This window comes from Lipophrys pholis (genome assembly GCF_963383615.2).
Source record: "Lipophrys pholis genome assembly, chromosome: 12".
NCBI classification, from domain to species: domain Eukaryota; kingdom Metazoa; phylum Chordata; class Actinopteri; order Blenniiformes; family Blenniidae; genus Lipophrys; species Lipophrys pholis.
This window is the reverse complement of record NC_137641.1, coordinates 14,773,250-14,793,274: the sequence shown is the minus strand read 5'-3', so window position 1 is coordinate 14,793,274 and position 20,025 is coordinate 14,773,250. Positions and strand designations below refer to the sequence as shown.

At 41.3% G+C, this 20,025-nt stretch overlaps 1 protein-coding gene across 1 annotated transcript in view; it reads left to right on the top strand.

The window, feature by feature from the left end:
* epha5 (EPH receptor A5) overlaps positions 1 to 19,350 on the top strand; it is a gene marked incomplete at both ends in the record, with an annotated part of 85,517 nt that extends 66,167 nt beyond the window's left edge. Inside the window, 9 exons of the mRNA XM_080477177.1 lie at positions 655 to 780; positions 2,796 to 2,981; positions 4,482 to 4,543; positions 8,877 to 8,944; positions 9,027 to 9,168; positions 12,654 to 12,803; positions 15,248 to 15,441; positions 18,520 to 18,684; positions 19,239 to 19,350. Of these exons, the coding sequence (XP_080333303.1) occupies positions 655 to 780; positions 2,796 to 2,981; positions 4,482 to 4,543; positions 8,877 to 8,944; positions 9,027 to 9,168; positions 12,654 to 12,803; positions 15,248 to 15,441; positions 18,520 to 18,684; positions 19,239 to 19,350 (1,205 nt within the window). The remainder of the gene's footprint in view (positions 1 to 654; positions 781 to 2,795; positions 2,982 to 4,481; positions 4,544 to 8,876; positions 8,945 to 9,026; positions 9,169 to 12,653; positions 12,804 to 15,247; positions 15,442 to 18,519; positions 18,685 to 19,238) is intronic.
* Between the last annotated feature and the right edge of the window lie 675 nt (positions 19,351 to 20,025).

The following is a 20,025-nucleotide window of genomic DNA, read 5'->3' as shown; positions in this document are numbered from 1 at the left end:
TTACTGTATTTTAACATTGGCTTCAGTAAATGAGTACTTAGATATTTATATTGTGTGAAAATGATGATGGGAATGATTGTTAGCTCTGCAGCCAACATAGTGAAGATGTCTAAAGGGACACCAACATTCATGAAGTACATACATTGAAAATGAAAAGAGCAAAGCATTGCGTGAATAACATATACACGTTTTCTTTTGATTCCTATGTTTTATTTCCCTTGTGCAGCCAAATTAAATACAATCTCATGTGGCCGGCAGACTTCTAAACGCCCAGGTCAGATAAACAGCAATAAACCCGAAAGCCATTGAAGTAAAAATAATGCAGAACATTTCACTGTATGAATCACTCAGCCTCATTGTAGTATCTAGCATTTTTAATTATATCAACAACAGCTACGCTAACCACATCAGTCACTGGTTACAAAGGAATGGGATTTGTCCAGACGCTGAGCCACAGTTATTTGTGGTTTAGTGGTGAAATGTTTTGTGAAAGTAGTGTTTGTTTTGCTGTAAAACACAAGTATTACACACATAAAACAAGTGTTACATTCAAGGTTTTGTTATTGCGGCCCAGCTGTGATTATCTTCTGATGACTTACTTCCGAATCTCATGATGTTACTTAAATAGGTGGTATTGATGTTTCTTCTCTGCAGTAAAGTTCCCAGGCGTGCGCACCTACATCGACCCTCTCACCTATGAAGATCCCAACCAGGCTGTGCACGAATTCGCCCAGGAGATTGACGTCTCGTTCATCTCCATTGAACGGATCATCGGTGCTGGTGAGTGTAATCTGTGACCTTGCATGTGGATTTATGTGTGTGTGTCTGTGTGTGTGTGTGTGTTTATGTGTGTGTACACTTTACCGATAGCAGTTTATGCCTGGATTGGCTAAAATAATGAATTATGGAAGATATTTTTATACAATCTGAGCGAATTAAGTGAGTCAGAAATGGCTTAGTATCAAACAGTGCTCCATTAAAACACCTGCTTGACTCACAGCCACAAGTCGAGCTCGTTCCTGTCATGTTGTGATTAATTTATACCCTTTCTCATTAGCTCTGCCCAAGTGCCTCGTATTTTTCCCAGCCTTCATAAACCTGTCAAATTCCTAATTGTGTAAGCTTCTTTGTGTTGATGCGCATTATTTTTATTCCGCCAGTACAACCAGGTTCCTTGCAAGAAAAGAAGCGTTCACAAAACCACACAAAGCGTTAGCGTTTTGTTTATTTCTAAACAAGTGCAGTGCAGCTATAGAGCAATTAAATTCATCACTCCAGGAGTGAACCTGAGGAAATAACTACATTTCAATAGCTGCAGGTGTTTAAGAACGTGCCATGAGTTAATGAACATCATCACATTCTAGATCAGTGTGTGTGTGTGTGTGTGTGTGTGTGTGTGTGTGTGTGTGTGTGTGTGTGTGTGTGTGTGTGTGTGTGTGTGTGTGTGTGTGTGTGTGTGTGTGTGTGTGTGTGTGTGTGTGTGTGTGTGTGTGTGTGTGTGTGTGTGTGTGTGTGTGTGTGTGTGTGTGTGTGTGTGTGTGTGTGTGTGTGTGTGTGTGTGTGTGTGTGTGTGTTTCAGGGTGGTGTAGGGTGAGTGATGGTGGGTCATTATAAAAACTTGAGACTGGAGAGTAAAACTATTAATTATTTCATGAAAACCCCTAGTTTGAGAACTTAATTAAGTAAGTGTTATGGTCGCAAAATGAAAACGATTAAATTCTGTTTAGTGCAGCAGGGTACCAGTACCAACTGTACCAGTCTTAAATCTGACGTGTTAGATGACGTATAATATGCCAGTAGGTGGCAGCACAGATCGTAGCTGAGAGATGTGATACTTCGGCTCCGTTAAGCAACGTTTTCAAGTGAGAACAGAAAACTGTCTGACTGGAAATGTAATTTTTCTGAAACACTGCTGCAGTGCAATGTACCAAAGAGTTCTTCTGAACATGAGCGAATTGCTGGACATTCACAACAATGGCGGTCAAGTGTCATGACTCCCAGTCCATATTCTCCTGGGACTTGGTCGTTTCATAGTTGAGAGTCACCCGTAATAACAACTCAACCCCGTCGTCTGTCCATACAAATGTTTGTGTACTCACCATCGCTAATGTTTATAGCAAATTGTTCTCTGTGTATGTGTGTCTGGTCCCCCCCTCCCGAAACAAAAACAACAACACATAATAATGGCCCCACTTGCTATCTATATCAACTCCTGCATTTCTGTCATTGTTGTGTAAATGGATATTGTTTTCAATCATATGGTTATTTTGGCCATTTTGAATGTAATGAAATCAACTGATTGAGAGAGAGTGCTGCATAGTGTGAACCCTCAGTGAATGAAAATGATGATTGTTCCATCCACTATGCATATTTCTGATAAGCAAACTGCACAAAACCTGAAATATCTGTCATTTCCAATAAATCCAGCTTATATCTGTCTTATTACAACACTATCATCAGTTATTCCATTCTGATACTAATTTATTTTTAAATGCTGCTCCTTCATGTAATAAATAATTAGATTATTGGCAAAATGTTATTACAACAATGGCTCAGAGATCCTATTAACACTATTGGAAAATTATTACATTATTGGTTGTTCTAAGGTTCCTTAAAAGACCATCAACAAATGAATGGAATGTGTGATTGTAGTCTAGCGGTGCAGGTTTATTGAACTCCACCTTTGGTGTGAGACAAAGCGTGGAACATGTGACATGGGAGTTGGGGGGGGGGGGGGGGGGGGTCGTCTGTGAGGGATTCATCCTCTCACACTGTGGTTTCTTTTTTCACTTCAGGTGAGTTTGGCGAGGTGTGCAGCGGGCCACTGAGGCTGCCAGGAAAAAGAGAAATCCAGGTTGCCATCAAGACGCTGAAAGCTGGATACACCGAGCAGCAGAGACGCGATTTCCTGTGGGAGGCGTCGATCATGGGCCAGTTTAACCATCCGAACATCATCCGTCTGGAGGGCGTCGTCACAAAGAGTGAGTCGTCGGCAGTCAGATTTAACGCAGTGCGTCTTGTGCTTTTCGGCTGTGGGGCCAGTGGGACCGGGAACATAAAGAATGTCATAATGCAGATAACTGAGACGCCTCGGAGCAGCTGTGCGGCGTAGATATTTAAGAATGTCAAGCTCACAGCGTCCCTGATCTGGTGTCTGAGAAGCCGCTGTGATTCATTCGCTCTGCACTTCTGTCGATGCTTCTCATCCATCAGCCCAAACATCCACCCCATCAGTCAGGTCCTTCCCAAGTTTATCAGCCTCTGTCTAGTTTCCACTTTTAAAATCACCTTTTTCTGTGACTCACATTCAGGTGTTAGTCAGCAAATGTCACATTTTTCAGAAACACGAGCAAAATCAGGTTGTGTAAGTTCCAGGAGGTTTGCACGTTTATGGATGGATGGATGGATGGATAGACTCTAAAAGAAATTACAAGGATGTAATTAAGAAACCATCAGCTTTATCAACTTTATGTTAATACAGCTAATTTCAATGATGATGAAGCTTTTGTACGTTTTTTGAGGTTCTAAGTCACATTTTTCACCTTCACACTCAAAGATGTCAAGAGAAGGCACAATTGCTTCTTTTAATATCCGGCAGAGTTTTCGTAACTGTGTGTTGTATCTTATCTGAAAACATTTATTGGGATTATTGGCTTATTTTCACCAGCTGAGAAGCCAGTTAGGTGTCAAAATGTATAAAAGAGTGCAATTAGTGACAGAAATGTGCACAAAATGCACACATATAAGACCAACTACACTATGGGGTTTTAGTTTAGACATATTTGTTGCTTTGTTCATATTTTGAAGTGTGAGCAATATGGACTTCACCCAGGTGATCTGCTTGTTTAATGCAGGGTTTGGATTACGTTTGGTGAAGTCCCACATCATCTTGAATATTTCAAACTTTGTCTTGAATACTTCTCGGTTTAGTTTCTGCAAACTGAAAACAGTAGAAATTAGCTTGATGTCTTGGAGTATTGCTGCACTGGAGAGAGGACCCCAAAATGTAAGCGCCAAGAATGGGTAACTTTAGTCAAAAGTTGAAATCAAATTGAGCTTTCTGCTGTCACACAGGAAACACATACATTACCCAAATTTAAAAAGAAAAAAGGTTGAAAATATAGACAAAACATATGAGCAAAAATCAGGAGATTTCTGAGTTGATATTCTGCCCATATCACGCAAATGTTGATCAGTGTCTTGACAGATGGATGTGAACTCCAGGGGAATTTTGGTGTGATTCAACCAATCTTCTGACATGATGCAAAGTCTTAATTTAGTGTGACCGCAAATGAGAATTGTTCCAGATGTGTGTAGTTTTTGCAGCACATTAAGGCTTTAACCCGGATGGTCACTATAGTACACACTGTGGCACTGTATTCTGTGTGATTTGTTTCTAGAATATCTGAGCGTCACACTGTTTTATTCTTTTCTTCTCCTCAACTGCAACGAGCTAAAGTCTTTTTCTGATCTGTTTTCAGGCAAGCCGGTGATGATAATCACTGAATATATGGAGAATGGATCACTGGACACCTTCCTCAAGGTAGGACGAGAGAGAGAGAGAGAGAGAGAGAGAGAGAGAGAGAGAGAGAGGATTTGATTTGGAGTTTATCGTAAGGATGAGAAAGAAGATGCCCCAGTGTTGTTAGTGTTATAATAAGGAAATTGAGTCAGCTCAACGAGGTGCTGGAGAATCTCAGCGGACTGAAGTGTGTGGCAAACACACTGAAGTGGAGTGGCACTACTGGCTGATGTGCTGAATTGGGAGGACAATTGTTGCTGAAGTGGAGCAACACGTAATCTCCTGGTGGGATAAAAAACATTTGCCGGAGCATAGTTTGATAGAGATACGCAACTGTAGTGAAACACAAACCCCAAAGCTGTCATCAATACAACACAGCAGCTCATCATTGTACACTTTCAAGCAGAAAGTATGTGAAGGTCATGAATGTTGGGATTGTTGCTCAGCGAGATGTTGCACAAGCGACGCATGTTCAAGTATACAAGTGTTAATGTGACATGGATGGTTACAATCTTTGTATAATGACTTCCTGGTCTTTTTCAAATGATATCAGTAAAATCTTAAGAATATCTCATGGATCTGAAATGGACAGCACTGTCTTTCGTTGTAAAATTAAGTATTCACTGATGAAGCAACCTTCTGTTCAGAGGTTCACTGGCTACTTCTGAACAGGATGGGTTAAAAACACTGAGATAATTGAATAATAAAAATATCTAATGTATTACTCTGCGCCAGACAATGTGTTGTATGAAAGTCATTCATGAAATGTTAAGATACAGCTACTAATTCATCAGAAGGGATGATACTTGGTCCAGTCGACAGAAATGAGCAATGAATAGTCAAAGAGGTGGACACACTCTGGAGGTATTCCCTCGTCCAGGCTGTAACACGGATCACTTTGCCTGAGAATATGAAAGTCATCTGAGCACTCAGAGATGGAATAATGTCTGCACTGTGCGGCCCAGACTTCATTGGGACTAGACGTTGGACTGTAATGAAGAGGCTGGCTGGCAAATCTCTGAATCAAGCAATCCCTCTCCAGAGTACTTAGCAGTTTATTTCACTGGTTACAATGGCACAAGGCTAAATCCTGCGTATAAAAGAAGGGTGAATTCCGGCAGCAGATGGCTAATGGAGATGAAAGAAATAAGGTCATATGATTATGCAGCACATTGGTATCATGGCAAAAGGTGCATCTCAGGTAGTAAAAAGGCAAAAGTGGTGAATAAAGTGGCTGCAGATGAGTTTGGAAGGTAGAAAGAGGATGAAGGAAGAAGGAGAGATGGCATTTGGTTGTGGTCAGTGGATACTGCTGACATGGCTGTCCGGTGTGCGCCTGTGGGGAACATAACCTGGATGGTACGGGAGGAGAAGGCAGAGGAGATTTGGGAACAGCAGGCGGAGCAGCACAGAAAATAAAAAAAAAAAACCCTGTGAAGTAATTACATGGATGGCTGGTGCACTGAGGCTGGTATAAATGGCACAGCTATGAGGAAGGACAGGAAAGGGGGGGGGCAGGGGACAGGGGCCACACTGGGTCTTGGATTAGCTGTCACGGCTACGGACAATGCACCACGAGGCTCATAACGCGCATCTTTGGCTTAACATCTCATTTCACATGTAAGTGGGATGTTCTGCTGTGGGTGGATGGAGAAAGCAGCTGGAGAAGAGGTGGAAGCTTTGAGGGGGAGAACCGCTGGCCGCCGAAATGTGAGGCGCAGATGAAGGGAAGGTCAGAGTTCACACATGGATCAGACGGAGCTGAAGCCTAAACAAAGAGGCTTGTCATCGGGGAGAAAAGGAATGAGGACCCTGGTTGAAGGGACTTCCATAGGAGGGTAAAAACAGTCACTTTAATTTACGGTTTTCTGTCGTCGTCATATGAAGCGGGTTTCACTTGATGTCTCTTTTGGCATGAAGATGGCAGTCCCGTCAAAGATAATTATACACATGAAGTCCATCATGTGACAGAGCATTAATGAGGGATTCTGTGTTAAACTCCTGATGGATAAAATTGCATTTGCTGCACATTTTAATGTGAATGACAAGAACCTGCAATAAAACAGCAAATACAAGTCATAGAACCATCAACCCCCCCCCACTACAATAATCCCGACTGCCTCCTATATATATTTTCATTAGGACAAGCAGCAATATATCTACATCTTATTATTCAGTGATTCAAAAATATTGTTTCTATACATGGGATTTGTTTAAACACGTGAAAGAGTTCACTTCTGTGACTCCTAAAACTTACAAAACCACAGCTTGTTGATGATTTATTACGCATAACTTTCATGCTGAGTTTCTGTTAAGAATCACAAATATCAAAAATTGTATTTAATACTGTTTTATTTTCCACTATATGTTTTGGAAACGCTGACTTTGACAAGCTGATGTGACAAACATTTATTATGTTTTTTTCAATTTTGTGATTCAATATATCACAAATGGTTTCTTCCTGGAGCCTCCCCAACACTAAAAGAGAGGACAGATTGATAAAAAAAAAATCATTTGGAAGAATCAATAATGCATTAAATCTTCATATAACATATTTGTTGACTTATTGTGTCAGATATGTTGTCAGATATGTGTGTTCATCTAAGAAAAACTTCAGACCTCTTAAACGTTTTTTTTACTTTTCTTTGACACGTAAAAATCAAACTTTAACAACCTTAACGCCACCACAACTCATTTCCCCCATCGAGTTATGATTCCCTGAAAACAGTCTTCTACGTTGTATGTGCATGTTGTAACTCCTTAAGTGCAAAACAATACATTTTATTTTTTTCTAAAACAAAGCAAGAATGAATTATCCCTACTTTTATGCACATTTTTGAGGAGTATCACCAAAAAGAGATGTCGCTCCCAGACTGGCACAGACGAATGAGTAGGAGACTGCGGCTGGCTTTAGGGGGAACATATTTCTGTCCAGGATAACAGTGATTTCATAAAACATGGTGTGATTCAGAGCAGCAGGGTAACACTGAGCTCTTGGCGGGATTAGAGGAGTCCTTGATCTTTGGTCCGGGTCGTTCTTATCGAGGAGGAGAGCGTGTGTGTGTGTGTGTGTGTTATGTGGGGGGGGGGGAGCCCAGGTAATAGGCGGGCAGCGATTCGATGACCATCATCCAGCACTCATTCTGTAAGGAGGAAATCAATAGAAATGTATAGTTAGGCTGAGAGTAAACCACAGTAATGCACGTCGCTTCTCCTACGCCAGAGCGGTAAAGTTGATGGTTTCTGTGGTATTACTGCACAGCTCAGGTTAATTGCTGTAGTTTGCAACCTTTAAGTGGCATTTACCAGACTGTCTTTCAGTGCAGGTGTCATGCACAGCATTCCTCTTTGTGTTTTTTCATGATATTTGTTGTGTGACCCATTTCTGCAGGTTGCATATGTTTGACATCAGTGGAATGCATTATGTGCATTCAAGCAGACTGTTCCACTGCAGTTCTCCAGATTATTCTTCTACCATTATTTCATAAGAAGCGCGCATGACATGCAGAACGAAGCAGTTAAAGAAATGCACCGCATTTATTTAACTATATAGCTACAAGTGCATGTAGGGCAGGTGTGTTAAATGTAAGGCCCATGGGCCCAAAACAAGCCTGCAAGAGGCTCAAATCCTGGCTGCCAAACCACCAAGCAAATGCTAAGAATGTCAAAGAAAACACTGATTCTTTTGCCAAATTGCTTCAGAGTAGCAGATATACAGTAATACAACACTGACATTCCAGCTGAGACACCAGTGATGCTGCCATGGCAGATAGTTACCTCTTTGCAGTCAAACTAGACTCAAAGTCATGTTGGAGTAGTGCAAGTAGTAGTAGTTTATTCGGTCAACCAGACACACGCTGCAACAAAAACAGAAAAGAACAAAACAAAACAATTTCTGTCAACCTCGTTTGTCAATGTGACAACATCCTTACTTATAATTTGACTATAACTTATAATTGTTATTTTGCCTCACCCTGAAGGTGATATTGTAGAAACATGTATAATGCAACAGCTATCGGAGATTTGTTTTGGGACAGTTCACTGTGTTTTGCATCAGAAGGTTTCATTAAAATTGGCTTTACGTTGAGATTTCCATGGTTATTATTTGTGTTGTCAAAATATAAAAAGAATGATCACATGCGCTGCCTCACAATTAAGAAAAACTTAGAAGTTTACATTTAAAAGTTAGTTGAGCCCACTCAAGATGAAATTGATCCCCATGTAGTCCCTGAACTGAAATGTGTTTGACACCCATTGTGTGTGGTATTTTGGAGAATTGGTTCTTTGCCATCATGTCTGGCCACAAAACCATCATGTCATCGACAACGTGTGCGGTTTGTTCCTTTTCCTCTAGAAAAATGACGGTCAGTTTACCGTGATCCAGCTGGTGGGCATGCTGCGTGGCATCGCGTCTGGCATGAGGTACACACTCTTCCTACAAAACCCACTGTGTCATGTGGAGCTCTTTACGTTAAGTCCCGTCCTCCTGTGTTCGTGAATGCAGGTACCTGTCCGACATGGGCTACGTCCACCGCGACCTGGCAGCTCGTAACATCCTGGTCAACAGCAACCTGGTGTGCAAAGTGTCTGATTTCGGCTTGTCAAGAGTCCTGGAAGACGACCCGGAGGCCGCATACACCACACGGGTAAGGAGCCGATAGCAACAGGAGGGTAGTTAATAAGTAAATGGTCAAACTCAAAGTAGAAGTGTAAAGACAAAAAAAAGGTAAGAGTACCAATTTAAAGTACAGATTAAAAAAGTTTATGCAATTTTTAATAAACAGCTTATTAATGCCACAGCTTGTCAGATGACTCCCTTTGCTGGGCTTGTGTGTAAATGTGACTGTGATTATAGTGCTTCAAAAAGCTGCAAACTCTTGATTATTTGAAAATAGGTCTATGAAGTACTGAAATCAGTATCAGAAATGTTTAACATGGTCCTTTCATGCGTGGTTTATTTGTACCGTGTTCACACTTTTCACTAATCTCAACAATTTTAAGTGTGGAAAAGGTCCAAAATGTGCGTTCGAGTGTCGGCCTATTTGTGTGGCGCCCACCCGGTTTTAGATGACAGAGTTCACGCTGATTTTAATTAGAACAAGTGTGAACACACCCTCAGACATTCGTACAGTAAATTAGAGCTGTCCGTGTGAGGGGAAGTAAATGTTCAAGATTCCTATTGGTTTTCAGTTCATGTACGTTGTCTTGGGAAAATGTAAGTTTTAATCTGAGGTAGTTATAAAAAGTTACATCCAACCTTTTTGTGGCTGGGACTTTAAAATGTCCCAGACGTTGGTACCAACACTGTTTTATTTGTGTTCAACTGCAGAAAAGTCCCGACTCAAGAGACAGAACTTCAAAACGTTTGGCAATGAAGTCATTTTTTTTTTCTGATGAGCTTATGAGAGAGAGAGAGAGAGAGAGAGAGAGAGAGAGAGAGAGAGAGAGAGAGAGAGAGAGAGAGAGAGAGAGAGAGAGAGAGAGAGAGAGAGAGAGAGAGAGAGAGAGAGAGAGAGAGAGAGAGAGAGAGAGAGAGAGAGAGAGAGAGAGAGACATTTACTGTGTATTTAATCAGGTATTTGTCTGCCTGTGCCAAACTTTTGGTGAAAACGTCACGGACTTCACGTGTGAACACACACACACACACACACACACACACACACACACACACACACACACACACAGACGACAGCCGCAGCAGGTTTTAAATTGAGTTGTGTATCCCAAGCTGAGTGGCGTCCTGTCAGCCAGAGACGGGCTGCTTCCTGCCGGAGGAGGGCCAATTAGTACTCGGCTCAGTCTCCGCAACACTCAATTAGCACCGAGTCTTGCTGCCTTGGCTCCAAATATCCTGTCAGTCACCTCTCACTTGCCAGGCACCATGTCTTCTTGCTCTGTTTCTCTCGCTCCCGTCGCTCTTTCTGACGCTCCTCCACAGACAGAATACCGTAATCCACAGGGCTTCAAATAATCAGACCCTCTGCTGCTGTGTTCTTCAATACTGCATCAGGCTAATTTCACTACTCATCAGCTAAAAACACATTTTCCTGAGGAACTCAGCAGTCTTTCTGTGAAGACTTTTTAATTTTTTATTTTGTTGCAATGAAAGCATGATAATGAAGATGAGGAAAATGAGTTGGGGGGTGGGGTGGGTGGGGGGGTGGGGGGAGTCCTCGGGGCCCCCCGACAGTTAAGATGGGGAATTCGTGTAAGGAAAGTGAGACTTGCTCTCATGAATGTGTTCCCAAATTGGTATTCATTAGTGTTAATGTGGGGTGGACCACATGCTGCAGAAGTGTCTCAATTAAGGTCTGTGCTTGATTTTCTTTTTATATGAGAAAGCATGAGATATTTTGGAATGACTGCAGCTGTATTTAAACGCCCGTAGGTCATTTGTGGCGGTGCGGTGCGTTAGCTGCTCCCATGTAAACATCCAAATTAGTAATTTGAAATTAGCACACTGTGGGAAAGTTTTTAAAAGGCTTCTTTTTTTGTTGAAGTACAAAAACTTTATGAAAGGGTCTTTTGGTAGGGGGTTTTATGGTAAATGGATTCCACTACAGCTGTTCCTATAGCTGTGCTTTAGCAGCCCCCCCAAAAGAACTTTACTGTGTCTTCAAGTGAAAACCGAAAACTTTCAGAGCCACTGAAAACACAACTTTTTCAAAACGGCTCCCAAGGCGGAACTTTTTGAGAACGCTCCGGCTTTCATCTCCGTGGAAATTGAGTAAAAATCTACTTTTTTGAAAGGCTGCTCCTGCATATGCACACCACAGCCGCTGCACAAGAGTGAGTCGTTGGACAATAACAACAATGGCGGGCTCCAGAGTGTCATCACTCTGTCCATGTCCTCCCGGGACTTGGTAGTTTGAGACTTGAGTCACCCGTATGAGCAATCCATTACTGCCATGTCAACTTGAAAGTCGTGAAACTTTTCTGAAGAGAAAATACTAAACCGATGCGTTCTCACCCGAAATGTTGTCATGTGCGCACGCACACACACACACACACACACACACACACACACACACACACACACACACACACACACACACACACACACACACACACACACACACAAACTGTTGCAATGAGTTCAATCCATTAGGAGCCAAAGGGCTTCAGTGTCTCGCTCAGGAATCCAACCCACCCCCAAGATTTTCTGGAGTTTTTTTGTTTAATAAAGTATGAAGGTGGAGTCGGATAATATAAACCAAGCTGAGTATTGGTGAGTAGAGTAGCAGGTAGTTTATGTTACTACCCTTTTGTTTTTAACATCATATGATGCTAAAGGGTTTTTATGAAAGATAATAATGCTACTTTATTTTACTTGGAACGTTTCCCACCAGTCTAAAAAATGTTGCGGCTTTAGAAGCGAACTTTAATGAGACACCGTGAGATCTTAAAGATCTCGTCTTTCTTGTGTTGTCGTCACGCAGAGGTTTTAAACTGAACTGGAAAACCCTGGCTTAAAAGATTTCAGTTTTATTTGTTTGTTTTTTTACAGTAACTCATTATCTCTTCTAGAAACTTTGTTATAACCACCCCCACCTTCCCGCCCCCACCCTGCTTACTCAGCCCTGCGGCACAGTAAGCAGGAGACAATTTGCCGGGAGGATCTCCCCCATCTCCGCTCCACACGTCCCATCTTCTACCGAATTAGGTTCATCACAAATAACATCAGTCTCCCTCTCACTTTGATTAAAGCTCCTTACTCTTGCTATACACTTTGGTATCTCAGCTTAAAAAGCAAAACTGCCGTTGATGACAAACTTCCAAAGGTTTGGGCAAGAAGGTAAAGACGAGCAATTTCAGGTGAACATACAATTTACGATAATATTGATGAGTACTGCAATAATGATATGATTTAAAATTCAAATTAGGTAAATAATGTTCGTGTCCTGGTGGATGAGCATCTAGTGTCTCAAGGCTCCATCTGATTGGACAAATGTGTTGACATGAAAACACAGTGAACTGAAGCATAAGTCAACACTGCTTGAAGGGTCTTTTGCAATATTGCACATATTTATTGTGTGATAACAGTACATTAGTGTCATACCAGGTTTTTCCTCAGTCTTTCATTTGATATTTTAAATCCATCGATCTGTTAAAATGAGGTTTTCTCTCGCAGGGTGGGAAGATTCCCATTCGCTGGACGGCTCCGGAGGCGATCGCGTACCGGAAGTTCACCTCAGCGAGCGACGTGTGGAGTTACGGGATCGTCATGTGGGAAGTGATGTCATACGGAGAGAGGCCCTACTGGGAGATGTCCAATCAAGACGTGAGTTCCATGCCGCCCCTAATGAAGACATCTGAGCTCTGCGTGCGGCCCGAGCGTGTCCGACAGCGGCGATGAGTGAGCATGTAGGATTTGACATATGCTTTCACTTCCCACCCGTGCAGTCGCACGGGCCCCCCCTGTGACCTCTCCATCCCCGGATTCGGACTCCTCCCTCCTTTTGGTGATTAGGCTGTCTGTCTCGAAGAGCAGAGAGGAAGGAGGAGAGGAGAGGAGTGGAGGATGAGAGGAGCGGAGCAGACGTTTGATGTTTAATTGAAAGCGTTATGCTGGATTTTCTCTGATCTGCACAGGAAAGTGCAGGCTCTCTCCCTCTCCTTCTCTAAGCTCCCTCCTTCTGTTTCCCACTTCTCTCCATTTCGCTCTCACTTCTTTCCCTTGTCCTTCCTCTTTTCTTTTCTTTTTTTTTTTTTAATTTCTGCTCTGGAACATGATCTCCGTCCGCATCCTTTCTTTCCTTCTCTCACCCCGGTCCCTCGTTCTTTCGGTCTTTCTCTGATCTTTCCTCCCTGCCACTCAGCTGTGTGTCGTTCTCCTCACCGCTCGGCGATGATTTCTCCCTCCCATGCTTTAGCGCCGGCGTACGCACGCGTGCGCTTTCATGCGTTGCGCGTGTGTATTGGAGCGCGATCGCGTCTGTCTTTTGTGTGGATTTGACACAAGTAAAGGCTGTCATGAACCCAGCGAATCAATTCCCCGCAGTGAGTCGCACTGGCAGAACCAGGCTGAAAACTCCAGCCTGCTTTCCACTGCAGGGTCCGAGGGAGCGAGCTGAGCTTTATTTATTATTCACCCAACTCAATTTTTCCCACTGCCTAAAAACATCTCTGTGATTCAGTGCTGTATCTAGCTACTTGCAGGAATCATTAACAAGGGCTGCGCAGCACTCCAAATAAACAAATAAAGCTTTTGTGCCGGGTTGCTCTGTTTGTCCTCGCAGGCGTTTGCCTTTTCGGAGTGTGAGGTCAGACGGGGAGCAGGCGCATGCCTCCAGCTACTATCAGGACTCGGGATCTTGCTCAGGAGAACTCAATTTGGGTTAGCAACATTGCCTCGCTGAAATGTGTCATGGGCCCGCTGAGGAAAAATTATTATCTGTCTGACTGTCAAAATATGTTGTGTCCTCCACACATTCTCCAAAACGTTGTCCACATAGTAGTTTCTCATTTTATAGTCCTGCTTAGATCAGTTGTCCGTCTCTGAAGTGGAGGTGAACAGTTGGATTTACTTCTCTTTTACCACTTTATTGGACAAATGATCACATTTGATAAATTCTGCATTTCTTTAGGAAGAGCAAAATTAAAGGCGATACTAGAATATAAGAAAAAAATGTATTTAGTCATTTTAGCATAAAGCATAAACACTGCACAATTAGGCCCCTATGGTTTGTTAAAGCATTGCCTATCAATAAGATTATGCTCCTTATTTATGCAACTCAAATATATATATATATATATATATATATGTTTTTAAATGCTCAATCATTATACGCAGGAATCTACTGCAAATTATACTACTTTTAATCATACACCTAATAAGTCTATCACATCATATTTTGTGTACTTTTTTTGTAAATAACACATAATATTGGATGACAATAGTAAAGGAGAGCTGAAGTCTGCTGTGGGAATTTTTTACCTCAAAGTGGTGAAATATTTATGGATTTGTTCGATTTTCTGACACTTTGCAGAAGATTTCATTGTATGATTGACATGTGATGTTGTATCTTTATAAAAAATATTCTTCAGCCACACTTAAATTGGAAATTTTTGACTTACCATGCATTTTCTTTTCTCTCACACATTTCAGAACCATTTTTTGTATTTTAATGCTTCATCCTTGACTGTCATGTGGTCAGGAACCATTTCAGCCCACAGGATGACACTCTAAAAACTACACAGGAAACGAATTCAAATTTTCCCCGCAAAAAAAGGTGATGCCACACAATGCTTTAGTAAGAGTCACGGGCATGACGCATAACTGAGATCCGAGCCGAGAGATCATTGATGCAGGAGTAAAAGATACCTCAATGATGGCAAAGTAGCCTCCCAAGATTAAATGTGAGGGTGAATCTGTAAACGCACACGGGCAAGTGAAGGACGTGGATTTTGCATATTTTATTTTATTTTGCACACAAAAAATTCAACTTGTTGAAAATGTAATAAAAGAAAGTCAACAAACCGACATCCAGGTGATCAAAAAACAAATTGATGTAATTAATTATTTGGAAGCACAAAGGCTATAGCGTCATCATCTTAAGTGGTTTGTTGTCTTTCAACCACGAGTGACATCATGATCGACACTCTCCTACTTTTCCCCTTCACCTTGTTTTCCAGATTGGAGACATGAATTTTCTTGCAGATTGTGCTTATGACGTGCGTACAAGCCCGTAACTTGTCTGTCTCCATGTCGGTGTCTGCCCGCAGGTAATAAAAGCGGTGGAGGAGAGCTATAGGTTACCAGGTCCCATGGACTGCCCTGAAGCGCTCTACCACCTAATGATGGACTGCTGGCAGCGAGAACGCAGCAATCGGCCCAAGTTTGACGAGATTGTTTGTTTGTTAGACAAACTCATCCGTAACCCCAGCTCCTTAAAGAAACTGGTCAACTCCTCGCACAGGTAAGAGCTTCTACAACTCTACAACTCAAAAATGTAAGTTTGCGGTCAGCTGTCCCAATAGTGTTCATAAATGTTAATTATTGAGGTTATAGACTTTAAGTGACTCATATGAGGAGAGCTGTCAGGCTTTAGAAGTCTATAAATACTAAAGATTAGGTTGTACATGCTCACATCAGCTCAGCATCGATTTGTACTTTGTACAATTTTGTCCAGCACAGCAGATGGAAAACTGATGAGGCCGATGTTAAATTACAAGGATGATTTATATAATTGTTAACCTCATAGCAGGTTGAGCTATTATAAAGAGGCTTCAAGTCATAAAAAAACTTGAAAAATAAAGATAAATTGTTTCATTGTAACAATTCGTTGAATTTATTTATAGTTTTAGAAATAGACCCATTTTTTGTCAATGAGGTCATTTCTGTAAGTGATGGACGTCTATATATAAATCGAAGTATATTAACTAAAACATCAGAGCAGTTGTCATTTTTACTGTAATAACAGTTTAATAGTGGTTCTAATTGTTTGTCTACTAATTGTTTTATTATTTTTCATTGGTTCATTTCTTTCCATTCATTGCAAAATAGATCATAGTTATTAGGTGTAAATATCTTTTATTGAAGCAGTGCGTGGCTGTATATTTAAATCATGCACAACAAAGGTTGTTGTCATTGGAGAGAAAAGCAGAGAACTGGATGGGAAGTGGCACAATTTTCTTAAACATAAGCATTAGTGTGCAGAGTATTCGGGGGGTTTTCTTGTGATTATTGTCTTTCGAAGGTTCAATTAGTATTTCCCCACAATGTATGTTCACCGCATTAGTGTAGGATGGTATGAAACATCTATAAGTGCTGTGAAACAGACATTTATTCCGACTCCTCATATTCTACACTGAGATAACGAAATGTTATTGTTTTGTTGACTTGTCTCTTCTCTCGCTCACACACACACACACACACAGACACACACACCTAAACAAATAAATCGGCACCACGACTAACTGCCTTGCAATGACATATGACGGTTGTCAAGATTAAAAGGACACCAACGACAGCGACGTCCTTTTGTGACGCTACACTTCAGTCGGAGCTGCGGCGTGGAGAATATAGTTTAGCTAGCATGAACGTTTGTGTGTGATGGCAGGGAGAGTGAGCGGAATGACAAAAAGCTGTGATTGGACCGGCTTTCAGCTTTTGTGTGATGGTGCATAAGTTCAATTTTGACGCCTCGCTGGTGCCTGTAGGGATGGTTGAGCGCGGCGGAGCTCTGAAATGTATGTGCGAGCACAGTAATATTTATGATAATCGTCCGGGGCACATCCTTTAATCTACTTTTACGACATCTCAACACTCATGGATGGTTTTTCAGAGAACAAAAGGGGGAAATCAGTGGGTCATTTTGAAAAGTGTACGCTGGGTTAAGGCTGCAGAAACACATTGAATTATATCATAATCAAGTCAATTGGTTGGTTGTCAGACTGTTTCTCCATGTTGTGACAACCACGAATTTGAGAAAAACCAAATAAATTGTTAGATATCTTTTGAGAGGAGCCTAATTTTCACAAAACTGTTTAATTAGTACAAGTAACTGTTCAGGTAGCCACTTTTTAATAGCCTTTTCTCTCCAACACAGCCACTTTAATCTGTTTTTAGGATAAAAAGCAGTTCAACTGGGCGAGTCCAACAGCAGCCCCCAAAAAATTGTCAACATAATGCCATCCATTATGTTGGGGTGGCTGGTTCTTATATAGGTCAGAAACCTTCATTTTTTCATGTAACTTAGAAGATCACCCAAACTAGAAAGTCTGATATACTTGTCTCAAATATGGTTTCTTCCTTAGATTTGTTTTGCTGTGCTGGTTTGTGTCATATTGGGTTTACTGGTCACTTTGATTTTATTCTAGTGCTGTACTGATATTGCTGATCATTATTTATTTGAAATATGGAAACAAAAAAGAAAATTTATAATAATAATAAAAAAGAAAACATGTAAAGAATAACACGAGTAGAAGGGACTACAGACTCTGTCTTCGATACCTGCAAGTCTGAGTTTACATGATCGAAACGGAGTTGCAAGAAGTACATATAAAACTTATTGAATCCTACCCCTGAAGTACTTTTTGCATCGTTGTCAATAACTTAATTCATGAACAAATCAATATGTTTTTTCTTAATTTAGCATCAACCTACATCTGATGCATAATGCAGTAATTGAATTACGCCAAACAGTATTTTATTGTCAGTGCATTCATACAAACACAAATCAATAGTACTACAATTCTACACTTTTCCACAGTAGTTGCAGTATATTTATCAATTCAGTATTATCGACAAACGAGGTCTCATAGTTATTAAATACTGTACCTGATAAGAATCAGTTCTTTATCTCTCTTCGTTAAACTGCGTTCTGTTAATTTGTTCCACAGTTGTACTCCACTGTTAGTAATACAGAAACTCGTCAAAGTAGTGCGCACTTTATGAATCTTTGAATTTAACTTTCCCCTTAAATCATAACCTGCCGCTCTTTCACAAAACATTTTCTGATTATTACCCGGCAATAACTTCTTCTTTGCTTCATACATTATTTTAATAGCTTTGAGCTGCACAAGGTCAATTTATTTCAATGTTTTAGATCATAAAACTAGTGGATAAGTGTGTTGAAGAAAACCAACCTTGTGAACAATTATTATTGCTCTTTTTTGCAGAATAAAAAGTATTTGTAATGAGCTTACATACGTATTTCCCCATACCTCCACACAGTAAGTTGAATAAAGTAAAACCTGTGAATTATAAGGAATGTAAAGTGCTTTTTGATCACACGTGTTTATAGCTTTGTCTGAAAGCTGTAGTTACATATGAAGCTATATATTTTGTGTATTTTGGCTTCACCGAGCATTAGAGGAGATGCATTCTTCATCTTTCTATTCAATTAGTGGGTCAAACTCACCATCTAACCCTGCTGGGTCAAAGAAACTGCTGAAGCGGGGGGTTTTAGGTATGTGTGTATCCATGTGTACCCATGTAACTCCCATGTGTATTGTCCTCTCTTTTTGTGAATCTGTGTCCATCTCCTCACCAGGGTGTCCAACCTGTTAGTGGAGCACGCCAGTGTAGAAGGGGACTGCAGCACTCGAAGCCAGACCGTGGGAGAGTGGCTGGACTCCATAAAGATGGGCCGCTACACAGAACTCTTCATGGAAGGAGGTTACTCTTCACTGGAAACAGTAGCTCAGATGACATCAGAGTAAGGCCACCAGCGCACATACAAACACACACGGGTACAAGGACGTCAGACCAGTTTAGCTTAACTCCCTCAGGTTTGAAGACATTTTTGCCGTCGATTCCCACTGCAGCTGCTGTCCACTTCTTTTCTTTTTTGCAGTTTTTTTTTTTTTTTTTTGCAGTTTTTTAGTAGAAGCAATGAACATTTTCATGAAATGTTTTGAAGGTCAAAGTGAGATGAGATGGGAATCTATTAAAAGTTTGTAAGCTGGTGAAACGCTCTAAAAAGCATGCACCCTTTATGGACCCGCGACCTTCAGTAAAGATAGACGTTAGCTACAGTAAATCTGTGTGACGTGCATGCTCATCGACGGGACCACGCAGAAACTACCACAGCAGTATTATAACAGCTTTTTTATGTGCTTTAGCCGGGGTGAATCTAAGAGCTTCGCCCCTAGGACATCTAAACCTGTGGAAATGACTTTTAGGAAGCTGTTAATCACCTACATCATGCATTTCTTTGCTAGCAGACTGCCTTAAAAATAGTGGCCTGTTGTTTGTTGTGCTGTTTTTCAGGGATTTGCGAAGAGTAGGAGTGAACTTGGCTGGACATCAGAAAAAAATTATCACTAGTATTCAGGAGATGAGAGTCCATATGAACAACACCACCTCTGCCGTAAACATCTGACGAAAATATGTACAGGCATGCAAGTACAACACATGTAATATGCACACACACCCATACATACACACACACGCATAACATCCAATATGTGGACCTAGGATGTAAACGAAAGACTCTGTTGGACCTAGAACGGCTTAGCACTTTTGGTGGAGCAGGAAACCCAGAGTTCTACGGATCTAAACCCGGAGGATCCGCATTTGTGTGGAGTTTGCTTGTGCTGTCGTCAGGGATATTTGACATTGCAGCGCTGAAAACCAAACTGAACTGGACTGAAGGGGACTATATGGAGGAGTGATGACGGTGAGCTGAACTGAACTTCAAGTGATGCTTTTTGTTCAAAAGATTCCAGTTGTGTGAATTGTTTTTTTTGGGGGGGCGGGTCTTTGTTTCTGCACCGTTTGGATTCTGGAGGATGAAACACGGACCACGCGCTTTGACCACATCGAGCAACCATTGTGTTTCCATTTTTCCTGGTTGCATCACGGATCCGTACTTCATACAGTGGGACTCAAACTGAACTTTTTTGACTTGTCTCAGGTGAGATGAGCCCAGTGCATCAAAGCAGTACATTTCATGTTCTCTGGCAGTTTTCTCCGGAAGTACAGTTCCATCAGGAGTCATTGAATTGAGCATTATTGACAAGCAAAGTTCACACATGACAAGACCAAAGGGTTAATT